General features: G+C 46.5%; 1 protein-coding gene across 4 annotated transcripts in view; it reads left to right on the top strand.

Annotated features, from left to right (window-relative positions):
- Ddc (dopa decarboxylase) overlaps window positions 1-15402 on the top strand; it is an 88148-nt gene that overhangs the window by 71833 nt on the left and 913 nt on the right. For 3 of the 4 annotated variants that reach the window (XM_015991868.3, XM_006973038.4, XM_042285607.2), the window contains 5 exons: window positions 1347-1423; window positions 5696-5715; window positions 8563-8661; window positions 11113-11214; window positions 14708-14925. In XM_015991868.3, coding sequence (XP_015847354.1) covers window positions 1347-1423; window positions 5696-5715; window positions 8563-8661; window positions 11113-11214; window positions 14708-14908 — 499 coding nt within the window. In that variant the 3' untranslated portion in view covers window positions 14909-14925. Of the gene's footprint in view, window positions 1-1346; window positions 1424-5695; window positions 5716-6184; window positions 7478-8562; window positions 8662-11112; window positions 11215-14707; window positions 14926-15402 lie in introns of those variants that run through there. The other variant, XM_076546003.1, reaches the window with a different exon arrangement.

Here is a 15402-nt window from a genome sequence, read left to right as displayed (position 1 = left end):
TTCATAGGGAACAGCAAGCTTCTCTCATGCCACCAAGTTAGTTTCAGCTTCATTCCAGACACAGGTGAGAAGCCCAGAAAGAAAAACACAGGATAACCCCACAAACGCAAAAGTTTGAATTCTACGTCAGACACCGTAAAACACAGTGATGCTTAACAAAATAGTTTAGTGGACCAGAATGTGTGTATTCCAGATATGTGTGTGTTAGAACGTTAGAAGGTTTAAAAATGTCGTTTTTCATGTTCAAGAAAAAACGAGAAACGGAGTTTTTTCTATCAGGTTCAGAAAACACATTAGGTAAAATGCAATACTTCTGCAGGACAAAACCAGTCTTGTGCCACTATGCCCGGCTCTAAGTTTTTTTTTTTTTTTTTTTTAAAGACTGATTTATTTTTCGCTTATTTATTTATTTATTTATTTATTTATTTATTTATTTATTTATTTAGTGTGTGTGACTTACATGCAGTGTCCAGCAGTCCAGCACAAGGCCTCTTAATAGAAAGTAACCAGCCCCATCAATTATCACAAATGCAAATGAAGATCACAGTGATGAGCTAGCAGTGTGGCGATCTGTGTTAGAGCTCTTGCTCAGAATGAACAAGGCCCTGCACTTGATCACCAGTAGCAGAAATGCAAAAAAAAAAAAAAAAAAAGAGCTGAAATTAACACACAGAAAGCCACAGTGAAAAGCTACCGATGGTTGGAAGTCAAAGGTTCCATACAAAATGTGAAACCACGGAAGCCCGTAGAGTGTAGGGCCCAGTGTGTTGCTGACTGTCCAGCAAGGTGTGCTCCCTAAGTTGTTAGGGTCAGAGCCCTGGCAGCTCTTACAAGCTAGATTTGCCTACCTCCTCTCGATGTACCAATTAAGAGGCATAATAATAATAAATAGAAAAAAAGGAAAAGAAAAGAAAGACTTTTTCTGTGCGGCCACGGTGGGGAGGGAAACAACAAATAAAGAGGCCCAGGAGCGACACTTTCATCCACATTTTAAACTGGGTGCGGACATGGAAATCAGATTTAACTAAAGAGCAAGGGATATGCATAACTAAGAAGTCCTGGTCAATGTGTGGTCTAGCCCATCATTACCCTGGCTCCACTGTCTCCTGCAAAAGTGGCCTGACAAGTCCTCAGAACTGGGTAAAACCTGTTTCTGGGAGACAAGTTACCCTCTGGCTGGCCCTGGCTTCCAGGCTTTTCCTTTTCCCCAGCATGAGATTCCTGGGGAAATTCCAATCGGGTTTTCTTAATAGTCTGATAGCCAAAGGGAGGGTGCAAATGTCTCTTTAGGCTATCTTTATTCCCCCTGGGATTTAGAAGCCTTATCTTTTGTTCTCTCCTATCAGGGTGAAAAAGAGAACCGACTTAACAGGAGCTTTTAAAATGGACCCTGTTTATCTGAAGCACAGTCACCAGGACTCAGGTGAGCAGGCCTGTCCACTTCTGCTGTTTGTCCAGGGTTTTTTTTTTTTTTTTTTTTTTTGAGGGCTGCATCGGCAGTTTTACCAATTACCCTCCCAACTCCTCCTGTGCTGTGCTGGCTGAGTGGAGGGCAGTGGCTGGATTTCTCTAGCAGAGGCTCCTTTTTACCCCCGAAGCATCAAGAGCCTGAGTTACACAAGGTCGGAACAAGGGCAGAAGCTCAGGACAGGTCCAGGCACATTTTCCAAGACTGAAAACACTTATAATACTGACCCTGCTGATGTCTTTCTGAAAAGGGTTTCCACAACATCCATCAATACCATGAAGAAGAAAAAAAAAAAAAAAAGGAAGAAAGAAAGCTGGGTAGAGAAGGAAAACACAAAGAAAAACTTAGGTAGGGCTGCTGCACTAATGCACACTTCTGCGTTCGGTGGTCAATCTGTGTTCTGTGCCTGGCGCTGATGGAGTGATAGTTAAGGAGACTCAGTGTCTGCGCAGACTGATGAGGAAGAGGACAAGTATGCAGTGAGCCCGTAGTGTGAGCCTGCACACAGACGTCTCTCTCAGAAGCCATAGCAGGAAGCCCACAGTTCCAGGGGTGGCCTCTAATTTATCCACGTCCTTTCCAGAGACCACGGCAGAAAGCAGACACAATGAGGTGTTTGAGCCACGATGACTGTATAAGTGAGCCTCCTGTTACGACCATGAGACGCCTGAGGCACTTAACTCATATTTCTAGAGGCTCAATCCGAGATGGGGCAGCCCCATAGATCTGGGCCTTTGTTGAGAGAAGCAGATCATGGCAGGAGCATGTAGTTGTTGTGTGATATTTTGATCACATTCTGACGCTCTCCAGACTGCCCGATCAAATCTGCTTTGAATCAGAGGGCAGAGCTAGCAACTAGCTGAACAAAATGAACCATATAGATTTTGGAGGACTGAGGACAGAAAGAGAGACCCCGAAAGTAGTACGGTGGGGCTTAGAGAGAGTCTGGGACCTTTTGGATGGAAGAACGAGAGAGAGAGAGAGAGAGAGAGAGAGAGAGAGAGAGAGAGAGAGAGAGAGAGAGAGACAGAGAGAGAGAGAGAGACAGAGAGAAACAGAGAGAGACAGAGAGAGACAGAGAGAGATCTGATCACTTCTCCACAGCTTCTCTGATTATTCAGTTTCTTACCCCAATATCTAACTCTTGAGTTTTTATTATTAAAGAGTAATCAGATAAACACATCATGTAGTAAAACAAGTGCTCACATTGTGGCATATTCATAAGGCAGAGGTGGGGAGGAGAGGGGGAGAAAGGGAAGAGAAAACTGGTGGGCCATCATAATTTATTTTGAATGCACATCCCCAGTGATCTAAGAGCATCCCAATAGGCCCCACCTCTTAAGGCTCCAAATTATCTCCCAAAGGCACCACTGCAGACCAGGATCTACTGGAATTATAGCAGGGCCTATAGTACTGACAGAGCTTTCTCTGGGACAAAGAGATGGGGGGCGGGGACGGGGGGTGGGGGGTGGGGGTGGATTCTGCCAGTGCTTCATCAAGCCCTGGTATATGCAGCTGAATTTTTACAAAACATAAAGTACTACATTCTATGTGCCTATTATCCTTTGTAGGCCACAGCACCCGATACAAAATCATGAGTCAGTGTAGGCTTGGGTCTGAGGGGCACCAAGAGAGTGGAATTCCAGATTTCCCTGACAAGTAGTTCTACTCAACTGTGTTGCCGTGGACGATGACCTCATATGTCTGATTGTCTTGCCTCTACACCCCTAGAGTTTGGATTACAGAAATGTGCCACCACAACCAGTTTATGATTCTGGGGATCAAATCCAGGCTTTCCTACATGCTAGGTAAACACTCTACCAACTGAGCCTGTACCTGCAGCCTGCGATTTTCATGTAACAGAAAATGCTGACTTCTGCTGATAAAAGGGGGTGGGGTGGGGGTGATGGCTCTAATGAAGTAGGCTTTTCAGATATAATCTGTGTTGATAAAGACCTATTTTTGCAAAGTAGAAAAGAGCCGATGCTGAACTAGATTTCCTAACTCAACCTTCCTAATGCAAATATGTCTGTATTAGTCACTTTTTTGTTACTGATATAATAAAATATCACGGACAAAAGCAACTAGAAGAGAAAAGGGTTAATTTTGGCTTACAGTTCCAGTGGGATTAGAGTCTATGATGGTGATAAAAAGGCAGGATCACAGGCAAGGCTTAACAGGAACTGAAAGCCAGCTGGTCACATTTTCATCCATACAGGAAGCAGAGAGAGTGAGAGCAGGAAGTGGGGCAAAGCTATAAACCTTCAAAGCCTGCCCCCCCCCCCAGTGATGTACTCCCTCCAGCAAGGAAAGCTCTACCTCCCAAAGATTTTTTTTGAAACAGGGTTTCACAGTGTAGTTTTGGAGCCTGTCCTGGATCTCGCTCTATAGACCAGGCTGGCCTTGAACTCACAGAGATCCACCTGGCTCTGCCTCCCGAGCACTGGGATTAAAGGCGTGTGCCATCACCGTGGCCCAGAAGTTCTATTATCCCTCCACACGCCACTGCCAGATGGGGACCAAGTGTTCAAATATATGAGCCCATGGGAGGCATTTGCCATTTAAACTACAAATGTCAATATATTGTATTTCTCACAGTTATAAGCATTGCCTAATTTTATTGCTTTAATGTTCCGTTTAAAAACTGCGCACACCGAATTAAATTATGAGGGTTTAAAGATGTAGTAGATATGTAAGACACATTAATTCGTCCACAATGTGTATACCGCCGTAGTCAGCCATTGCTGCTGCTAGCACTAAGCGATTGTACAAGGAGCCCAGGTGTTGAGGCCAGTCCTCACTCACCCCGGTGAAACAGACTCACAACGAGGCAGATTCTCACTCCTGTTCTCCTCTAGCTCCAGAAGTGACCATGTCTAAATCCTTCTCCTCCAAGCCCCCGGTTGTACCCTCCCGCCGTGTCTCCTGCAAGGAGGAGATGTTCTAATTCTGTGCCGTCCACACGGCAGCCACTAACCCACGGCGGGTGGATGACACTTGATGGATGACTCATCTGGCAGAACTACCTTTTCAATTTCCTCTGGTTTCACACAACAACTTATTAAAGTAGCTGAATGCAGCCAGTGCTGCTCTATCAGATGGCTCAGACATACACACTCAAAGGAGGAAATGTCATCCATTCATTTTCACTTATGAGTCATGTAGTTATTACCAGGTACCTTGGGCCTTTGTGAGTCACTATCAGGTTATTTTTGACACCACGCCACTGCCATCGGGTTTATTGAAGAGCTCCGTTGCTGGCAAGGGGTTCCAAAGAAAAGGTCAGCGTGTGGGATGGGAGTTGAGGACCCTGTATAAACTGCAAGCTCTGTCTCAGAGTTATTCAAAAGATAGGCCGAGACTGTTATGCGTGTCCCCAACACTGCCACTTTGATCCTAGTTCAAAAAAGACCTAGACTTTCCTGAGGCCAGATGGAAGTCAAGTAACGACTTTAGATGCCCTGTAAATAGAATGTGTACCCTCCTGGGCAGTGCATGTTGGGTATATTAGAAATGACCATGCTGCCGTGGCTGTTGCTTCTGGGATCCTTACAAGCTGAGGCATGCTTTGCCTGGCTTGTGTTCATGGAAGAGATTTCCAAGGTGCCTGACTCTCTATTTGTGCCCAACTGCACAGCATCTCAGCACTCTCCCCTAGTCTCTTTGTCCAGGACACTCAAGAAACTGGTTTGTGACTCCTCACTTGGCCTTCTTCTTCACACTGTCCAGGGAACTAGGGCTCTAGGCACCAGAGTGCAAAACAGCCTTTTCATAACCAATGTGGGGACACTGAGTCCAGGGTGAGGAGCTTGACTCAGAGTGTATTCATAGAGCTGCTGTTCTGTGCCAGATGCCAGCCAACATCCTTGAACATGGGGATGAAAACTGCGCCCTCCAATTCCCACCAACCTCCCCCCCCCCCCCCCCCGCGCGCGCGCGCGCACACACACACACACACACACACACACACACACACACACACACACACGGTGCTTATTATTTGAATCATTCTCGGTATCACCAGCGCCATTAATAATTCAGCCTTCCAAATGTGTCCTGGGCATCCTGCTCTCAGGGACTTGCCTTGAATCTGTTACCTTGAATGAGCCACAAAAAAAGCATAGCCCTAGCCAGGCCTTGGGTAGTTTCATGTCTGCCCCGGAAGACATCATTTATAACATCTCTCTCTCTAATGGCCTTTCTTTGTCTGTTTTTTTTTTTCTCCAGGACTCATCACTGACTACAGGGTAAGTAGGTGGTTTTGTCCATTGTAATCCCAAGTGAACAAAGTGCCAGGGCCTTCCTACTGGGCTAGCTGCTGCCCCACCTCCTGAGCAGGCGTCCCCAAGAGGCGCATTCTGAATGTGCTCTAGGAGACATATTAGGTGGCTTAGCAGCCAACTGCCCTGCCTCGTCCCTCAGAGGTCCCAGTTTAGAAGACACAGCCCCAGCTGCCTTCCAGGACAGGTGGAAGGAGATTTGAGATCAGCTCCTGCAAGGGTCTGTCTCCCCAGGGCCTGGGTCCCTCCTTTTTGCCTTCTATGGGGCTTTGGGGGCAGCATCCTAAGGAGTGCTAGAGCAAAGGCAGAATCTAAGAGCTGGATTCTTGGACAGGAGATTGTCGTCTTGGCTGCCTTTCCTCGACTCGCTTTACTTCTTTCTCCTTTATTTTTTTTTTATTTGCCACAAATGTTTTCTGGATTTTGAAAACACCAGGTTGTCCCAGCTTTACTCTGGAAAGGAATTTGGAACCGCAAGTAATGCTGGGAGGCTTCTTCCAAGAATAGAAGCCAAGCAGGCCGGGAACATGAAGGGGCCCACTGCATCTGCTGCCGCTTTGACTCAAGAAATGACCCGGCTCATTTGCTGGGTGGGGAGGCGGGTGTGCATGGTGAGCCCAGGACATTATCAAAGAGTCTTGTCCGAAGCAGTGTGTCTAAATTCTTGGGGCAGTATGTCAGCCGCTGATAATAAGGTAGCAGGATTACCTCTCAGACATAGAGTACCCTTCCTGTTTCTGGCGACAGCTGCAGGCTGGCAGGTGCAGGTCACCAGGGACTGACTCTTCATTACAGCTCCCCCAGGGCAGAGTTCCAGGGAAGCTTGTACCATGGGGAGAAGCCAGGACATGTATAGACATGGGTACAGCCAGGAGGACAATTCCTCATCTCATTTAACTTTGTATACACCATTTCTATTTAGGATCCAACTTACCTTTTAGAAAGCACCACTTAAAGGGATCATGTGAGAATAATATTAAAAAAACAGCTCGAGGATAAGATCACTCACAGTCTCCTCATCCTGACATTGCTGTAAAGCTTTGGATTTGTATTGCCTTCATTGTGGTCCGGTGCTAGATTTTTGAGAAAGCGCTCACAATCTTCGTTAACCAGAGGTTGGCAAGTCGTCTGTAAGCCACTGTCAGCAGAGACCCCATTATCATAAGTGACCTTGGCATGGGGTCAGATCTCCCCTTCCCCACAGATGATGCTTACACTGTGCAGAGGCAAAATTTAAAGAAGAATAAAACCCACAAATTTCGCACATCCTGTGGCCTCATCGTCCCATTTTTATCTTATGCACATGGTAACTGTACGCCTACTGCACAGCAAGTCAGGAAAGCCAGAAGCCTTCATAAAGAAGGTGCTTCACGCCTTTCATCCCAGCACTTGGGAGGCAGAAGCAGGCGGATCTCTGTGAGCTCTCAGCCAGCCTGGTCCACAGAGTGAGTTCCAGGGCGGTCAGAACTACACAGAGCAATCCCGTCTGGAAAAAACAAAAACAAAACAAAGAGAGAACCCACAAAAGAAAGAAAAAAAATTCAATAGTAAGAAATTAAAATACAGAGTAAAATCAGATAGGAGGGTGCATACTTTTAATCCCAGCATTCAGGAGGCAGGGGTGAGAGGATCTCTGTGAATTTGAGGCCAATTTAGCCTACCAAGTGAGTTCATACCAGTTGGGGCTACATGAAACTGTCTCAAAAAACAAAAACAAAAACAAAAACAAAAAAAAAACAAACAAACACAAGGAATTATACCATAGACATACATGTGTAGGAAAAAAAAAAACGGCATATGTAAGTTTGGTGTTGTCCCAGATTTCATCCATCCACAGGGGAGAGATTTTGTTACTCACCTCCTGGTTAAGGGAGGCACAATTGCATTTAAAAAATAATCTTTATTTTCCGAGAAACTGATTCTCACTAACTCAGGCTGACTCTTATTTCTGTCTCTGGTGGCAGACAGTAGTGGAGTTTAGGGTGCTCTTCCCAACTGTAAAACACTGTCTCATGCCCAGCAGGGAAATGGCTCTCTCTCTCTCTCCCCACAGGAAAGGAGCCCAGGGACTCCACAAGAAGCGAAGGGCTCCCCTCCCCCAGCCTGCCCTTTATAAGCTCAAGTAGAGAATTTCAAAGAAAGCCAGGAAGTAGTGCAAGGCCAGTCCTCCCGACTGGCCTGCGTCTCATCCCTGTCCTGTCCTACGTGCTTTTATTGCTTTTCCAACCATCATCCATCACCATCAAGAAGAATGTGAGGAGCCAGTGTGAACAGCTAGTCAGCTGACCGTCTGGGAGAGCGAGGAGAAGCAGGGGAAGGCTTCTTTGGTGAAAGGGTATTGGGGTCACCCCGGAGGTCAGCGAGACAAAGGAGCTGATACTGTTTCAGAGCACACTTTCAGTGCATCCAGGCGGAGAAAGGCAGGCACACAAGGGGCTCAGCACCCTCGCGCTCTGTCCGGATGACCCCCTGGCCCCGTGGAAGCTCCCTCGGGAAGGACCACATCTTTTCTTATTTCTTACTCTAGTCCCTCCTCTGTGGGCTGTGTGCTCAGTCTGTCCTGGGAAACTCATAAACATCTGTGCCTCCCCATCAGTGCCTCTTCTGTCCTCTTCTCCACAGGATGTGAAGACAGCTTCTGACTCTCCTCTCCCCAACTCACACACAAGTTCTTTGCTCTCCCCGGCTGGAAAATAAGCGTTCTGTAGGAAAATGGCTGCTTCCAGAAGAAACTGGTCAGCTGAGAAGTTGAAAAGGAAGGAGCCTGGCTGTTAACATGCTTCTCACTGACGTGTTCTTTATATTTTCTTTCAGCACTGGCAGATTCCCCTGGGGCGGAGATTTCGCTCTTTGAAAATGTGGTTTGTTTTCAGAATGTATGGAGTCAGGGGCCTGCAGGCGTACATCCGCAAGGTGACTGCCTTCTTTGTTTATCTGAGTAAAACTGTAATCGTCTTAGCAGACTCAGAAATGAATTCAAGTGTCTTAGTGAGCAAACACCGTCCTCACAATGGGGACGTTCTGAGAAACACATCATGAGGCCCTTCCATAAACACGAGGACATCAGAATTTTTATATACAAGCTGAGATAGACCGTTTCCTAGCAGGCACAGGCCTTTGGGGATAGAGGAATATATGGTCTGCTGTTGTCTGTAACAGCATCTTGAGCATAATTTTGGAATCAGGGTGTAGTGAGCAACACCAATAGTGAGAACATATTGGTTTTTCTCCCCCCTGCCCCACCAAAACAAAACAAAACAACAACAACAACAAAACAAAACAAAACAAAAAAACAAAAAACACAAAAAGCCACAGTAAGAGAACCTTTGAGTTGGTTGGCATAGATACCATTTGGTCCCCTCTGTCTCTAGGAGGCTTACTGGGCTGTACGTAACTTCTGTTTCAACAAGCCATGCAGATCACTGCAATGTGCACTCAACTACTTTGTGGAACCGCTGATTGGTTCCAAGTTCTACTACCCTACTTTTTTTTCAACAGCCAGGGAAGCTGAGGCCTGACTATGAGCCAGGACTTGTCCACCCATTTAGCCAGATGCCGAGGGCCCGCTGACTTCAGCCGAGCCCTTTCTAAGCCACAGCACCATCTTGATGAGGCAAGCATGCCTGTGGTTTCCAGCCTGTGGTGGTGACAGCTTTCCCCTTAAGTCCCAGTACCCACTGCATCACCAGATGTGCAGCCAAAGGCAGGGCCTGAATGTCTCCAGGCTCCTCTTCTGTGACAAGGATGCAGAAAAGCAAAAAGCGTTTGTTTCCAGAGTATCTGTCATGTGTCACGCGCAGCACGCTGGCATCTGTCCTGATCACAGACCTGTTGTAAGGACACGTATGCAGACATCAAGCATTGTGAGAAGCTACACAGGAGAAAGAGCTAGAAACCGAGGGGTGTGTGTAGATTTCTAGGATAGTCCCTGATCCAATTGCAAAAGGAAAAAAAAATGAGGGTGAGTCAACTTGGTGTAATAAGAAAAGATCCCAGAGTGGTTTATCAGTCGAAGGTGATGATGACTTTCAGTTCAGGACAACTCACTGAGATTAGGCTGTGCCAGGTTAAAAACACACCACACCTCTTTCTGGAAAGGCCTCAATCCTGTCCTAACAAAAGACTGTAGGAACGGTCAAAGCGCGTGTTCTTAGGCCTGAGCTCATCGAAGAGAGTTTTTCATCCTGAATCTTTGGTGCCCCCTGGTGGGCTGACGAGAGGCAATCGCTTCTACGGTGCTTCAGTCCCAACAAGTCTGTGTCCTTCGGCTCCTCTTAAGCGGCTACCCTGTGGCAGCCAGCGCTGGGTGCCAGCAGGTTTCAATTAGCTACGTGTGTACATGGACAGTGATTGAGTGTGTTCTCTGCAGATCATATGTGGTTTTAATCAACTTTTGAGTTCTGTAAACATCTAGAGATCAAATAAGCTTATGCGTTCAACATGAGCACAAAACTTTATTTTATTTCTTATTTTGGAGATAAGGTCTCACTGTGTAGCCTTGGTTGGCCTGCAGCTCAGTATGTAGACCAGGTTGGCCTCAGACTCAGAGGCCTGCCTACCTCAGTTTCCTAGGTGCTGGGATTAAAGGCATGCACCAATATGCCAGAGAGCACAACGTTCTTGAATACAGCAGGTTGGAGTGCTTCCTACCTATCTGTTGCAATCAGAAAGTGATGTTCCAGTCTTAGGCAGCTGCTGTGAATCCCATCTGAGCCAAGGCATGACCATAAGGCCTTGGTTATGACACTTATTCTCTCTCCCTGAGCCTCATTTTTACTCTCTGCAAATTAGCAAAGTAACATCCCTGTATCACAATATTTTAAGCTGTCATGAGGAGGGCAAGGCAGCTAGATGTAGCCTTTGTTTCTTCTAGAATCTTCAATAACTTCCTTATGAGGTTTATTATAAAATTATAAAAGAAAGGGGGGTTTAAAACATAGATCAGCCGGGTGGCGGTGGCGCACGCCTTTACTCCCAGCACTTGGGAGGCAGAGGCAGGCAGATCTCTGTGAGTTCAAGGGCAGCCCGGTCTACAAAGCAAGATCCAGGACAGGCACTAAAACAACACAGAGAAACCCTACCTCAAAAACCAAAAACAAACAACAACAACAACAAAACCATAGATCCATGGACAGAAGAAAATGAGTGTTTTTCTGAGGAAACTGTGGTATACCTCGTGGTATAGGGCAGTTGAGCCCTCTCCACCTGTGTGGGAGATGCTGGTGAGGGAGACAGACGTTGCTCAGAGCATGAAAATATATAATAGAAATAGATAACAGAAGTACAGTCCTGTAGGGTGCGGGGTGGCCAGGGGGAGGCTGAGGTTGCGATGAGAAAGACAGGAGTTTCCCTTCTCTTTTCTAGCACGTGGCACTGTCTCATGAGTTTGAGTCTCTGGTACGCCAGGACCCTCGCTTTGAGATCTGCACAGAAGTCGTTCTTGGGCTGGTCTGCTTCCGGCTTAAGGTATGCCATGCCAATTTCAGCCATCTTTGTTTTCGTTGATGAGATAAAATATTATTCAGGACATCCACGTGCAAAGTTGTGTACCAGTTGCCAAGGGCTACAGAACATGACCCGTGGTGCTTAGCAGGCGGTGCTGGCTAGCTGACTGGCCTCGTACACTCTCTTCCATGGACTTGCTGCCCAGTTTCCTCAGATGTGATTGGATGCCTTCCTCTTGACCCCATGCCAAGAGTCCATCCAATACCTCTGGAACTGTACTCCTCTGCTGAGTTGTCTGTGGCCTCAGGAACCAGGTCACCTGTGGACACACGGCATCAGCACATCTGGGATCTGGTTGGATAAACAAACTCCACTGTCCCAGTCATCCAGCTATATATACCTCGGCAAGATTCCTGCCCAAAGGGGGCACCTGGGCTGTGTGTTCACTTCGTGAGGGAAGCCTGCCCAGACAGGCAAGGGAGTAAGCTATCTTTGCAGAGACTTACACAGCCATGTTACTCCAAAGGCCCCTGCTCATCACCATCTTATAAATGAAACCAGATGCTCTGGCCATTACAGAGACGGCTTTTAATAGGCCAACAATTTTACGTTTTGTTTTCTTGCTCCTCTCCTTCCTCTTCTTCTTTTTACAGTCCTGGGATGGAACCCAGAACTTCACACATGCTAGACAAGTCTACACTATACTACAGTCACAGACCCTCCCTCCTTTTTTCTCCCCCTCCCCCCCTTTTTTTTAAAAAAAAAAAAGAGAGAGAGAGACAAAGGCCTCATGATGTTACCCAGGCTGATCTGAAACTTGCAATCCTCCCAAGTAACTGGGTCTGCAGATGCATACCACGACAGTTGACTGGAAGTTTCTGAATCAGTTCTAGGGCTTGCCAGGAGGCCTCTTTGTCCGAGTCTAGACAGCAATCATGAGAAGGAGCAATCTGGGCTACATCAATTTCATGATGCTGCACCTCCACGCACTACTCTCTCTCCTTCCCACATTTTGATTCTTAAGAGTTTGAGATGAAACCCAAACCTAGGAAATCCTAGAAGCAGTAAGCATTAGTGTTGTGAGGAGCCCTAGGCTTTCTGCAAGTAGAAAATGGGATGTTTGGGAAGACGTGCAGGCCGTATGCAGCCTGTGTGGGATGCCTCAAGGTATCCATGTCCCCGGAGTCTGGTGTGTGGACCATGGGATGTGGCAGGTCTACCAACATTGGTGTTGGCATTGTGTTGACTTCTTTGTCCCCAAAGTAGGTATTTGTTTTTATTGCCATAGGATGTTGCTGCAGGATATTTTCAGTTTTGTAGGCTGCTTATATTTTAACTTTTATTGAGATGTAATTCACTTTGGCTTGTAACTTGTCTATTTGAGTGATTTTTTTGTTATGGCTACAGGGCTGGGAGGCCATCACCTCAATATAATGTAGAATGTCTGTTTTCCCCAAAGACCTCTGTATAATAACGCCCTTGTGATTGTCTGCTTCACTCTTGACCTGGTGTTGTCAGGGCTAAGACTATTTATTACTGGATCTGCATAATTGAAGATTATGCCAAATACACTTTGCCTCAGTTTCTCCTCCTTCTCACATGCCTGGTAGTGTGTACAGCCCTCACTTGCAAAACCCTCCAAAGCCTTTCTTCTGTGAACTTTTACTGTCTCCTTCCCATGATTACACCTTTTCCTTTTCTTGGTTTTTTGAGACAACGTTTCTCTGTGTAGCCCTGACTGTTCTGGAACTCACTCTGTAGACCAGGCTGCCCTCAAACTCAGAGATCTGCCTGCCTCTGCCTCCCAAGTGCTGGGATCAAAGGTGTGTGCCGCCGCTGCCGCCACCACCATCAATCACCACCACGGCCCAGCTTACACCTTTTTCTTAAGGCAGCACATTAACTAAACACGAGTCCTCCTTTTTCTGCCTATATAACTACACAGTATAATTTCCCCCCTTGTCTTTGTTTTCTCCAGTCTGAGTTTTCAATCTTCTCTATCCTTGATGGTTTCAACAAGCACATAGTGTGGTACTGACTTATTGAGACAGGATCTTGTATAGACCAGGCTACCTACCCTCAAACTGACTGTAGCCAAGGACTCTCTTGAACTGATTCTCTCATCTTCAGCTCTCAAGAGGTGAGGTTACCCGTGCACACCACTCTGCTGGCTAAAAACAGCACTCACCACGTAAAATTCATTTTTGTGTCACTGGGAGTTGAAACCCAAGTCTCACACGTGCTAGGCAAGTGCTCTGCCACTAAGCTGTATTTCTGGCCCTGTGGCCCTTTATTGGACCTAAAGCATGTGACATTCCATGGCATGGTCGCTCCTTTCTCCCTGGCCAGACTCCTCTAATCTTACTTGCCTTACTTTGGCCTTTTTCATGGTTGTCGTTCTAATCATTTCTGTGGGCTTTCTGCTCCTACTGTATGGAAATCCTGTCTGATCCAAAGCAATTGAAAATGGCAAACAACTTTTCCTAAATCCTTGGTTTTTGTTGTCTGTGTTATCGTCTCATGTCTCCATCTTCCTTGAACAGGACCTCATTATCCAGACGTGGCATTTACACCAACATTCTGAATAGCCTGTAGTTCCTTGCTGTGCACTTAAGATTTTCTTGGGAGTTACATTCAGACCCACGTCTAGAGGCACATGGATCTGTCCAAGGCCAAGAACAGTTTTCTGTATCCAGCAGGTGTTCAGCTACCATTGTCCAGACCAAGAGGACACTTTCCTTCCCATTCATCTTCCTATATCTTGACCCTTGAAGTCCAGAATAAGTGTTCCAACCCTGCAAGGGTCTTATGACTAGGGAGTGATACCCGTGTCCACCTTCTTCTATATTTTGCTAAACTGAAAGGCTTGGCAGGCAGGGAGCCACTTCATGACAACTTATACAGAGGAGTGAAGGAAAGAATAGGCAAAGAACTTGGGGGCCCAGAGAGAAAGTGAAGGCTTCTGTGTGTCGGTTGATAAGGCCCTCTTATCTCTGGTCAGTCATTGGGAGTGGAGGACTTGGGCCTCTCTGTCCCCAGCTGGTTGACTATTCTCTTTCTGGAGAGGCTGTGTAGAGATCATCCGTGATCCCCTGTTCCTGCACTTACAGATGTCCTTTCCAGATTCTCACAACAGCCTGGCTGTGGTGTTCCATTATCTATGTTGTTAAGATCTCCTGTGGGTCCCAAGGTCCCTAAAGCTGCTTTAGTGTACCAGAGACCCAGTTCCATTGTTTATGCTCACCTGTTTTTTGACATTGCCCCTACCAACCTTTATCGTTCTTAAACAAAGTTGGAGGATGGGAAGGTCAACTTCTGATAGCACAGATCATGGAGAAGTAGTGTCACAGGGAGAAGCGATCCCATAAGTTCTGTTAGCCTGTGTTATTTCATCAAGCTTTCTGACATCTTACACACAAAATGAAAAGTAAAGATGATTTCTTGGTTGTCTACCATTTCTGGGTGATACCCAGACTTTGTGTTCCATGATGGATCTGCTTTCTAATTACCCCAGGGCTCCAACCAGCTGAACGAAACTCTTTTACAAAGGATAAACAGCGCCAAGAAAATCCACTTGGTTCCCTGTCATCTCCGAGACAAGTTTGTGCTGCGCTTTGCTGTGTGCTCCCGCACTGTGGAGTCTATCCACGTGCAGCTGGCCTGGGAGCACATCCGAGAGCTGGCAAGCAGCGTGCTGAGAGCTGAGAAGGAGTGAAAGCAGAGCTGCTTCAGGTAAGCTGGCTCTGCCAGGAACATGCTGTCCTCCTGGCCTCAGGAGTCCCGCTCCGTCCCAGCTTGGCCACTCAGTGCTGTGGGGCTGGGCTCCATTGTAACATGAGGCAGAGAAAACCGTAGCATGTCCATTCGGGAGAAGCAGAAAGAACGCTACGTGTAATGATGTTACAGAGTGAATTTGTATTCACTTCTGTGAGATGAGACATAATAACGTAGAGATCTTGCTCTCTACGTCCCCCCCCAGATTTCCCCAAGCAGCATTGACCATGAAAACAATTAATGGGACTTTCATGTGACTGATTTACTTTGGCAGCGACGATCAAAATTGTGATGGTAAAGAAGGGCAAAGCCTCCAGGCTGCTTACAGTTACAGTGATACTTATCATTAGAAATATCAGATTGGCAACTAACCACATTGTTTGTTTTTTTTTTTTTTTTTTTTTGGTTTTTCGAGACAGGGTTTCTCTGTGTAGC

The sequence above is a fragment of the Peromyscus maniculatus genome, chromosome 10, assembly GCF_049852395.1.
Source record: "Peromyscus maniculatus bairdii isolate BWxNUB_F1_BW_parent chromosome 10, HU_Pman_BW_mat_3.1, whole genome shotgun sequence".
NCBI classification, from domain to species: Eukaryota; Metazoa; Chordata; class Mammalia; order Rodentia; family Cricetidae; genus Peromyscus; species Peromyscus maniculatus.
This window is presented reverse-complemented; position numbering and strand designations above follow the sequence as displayed.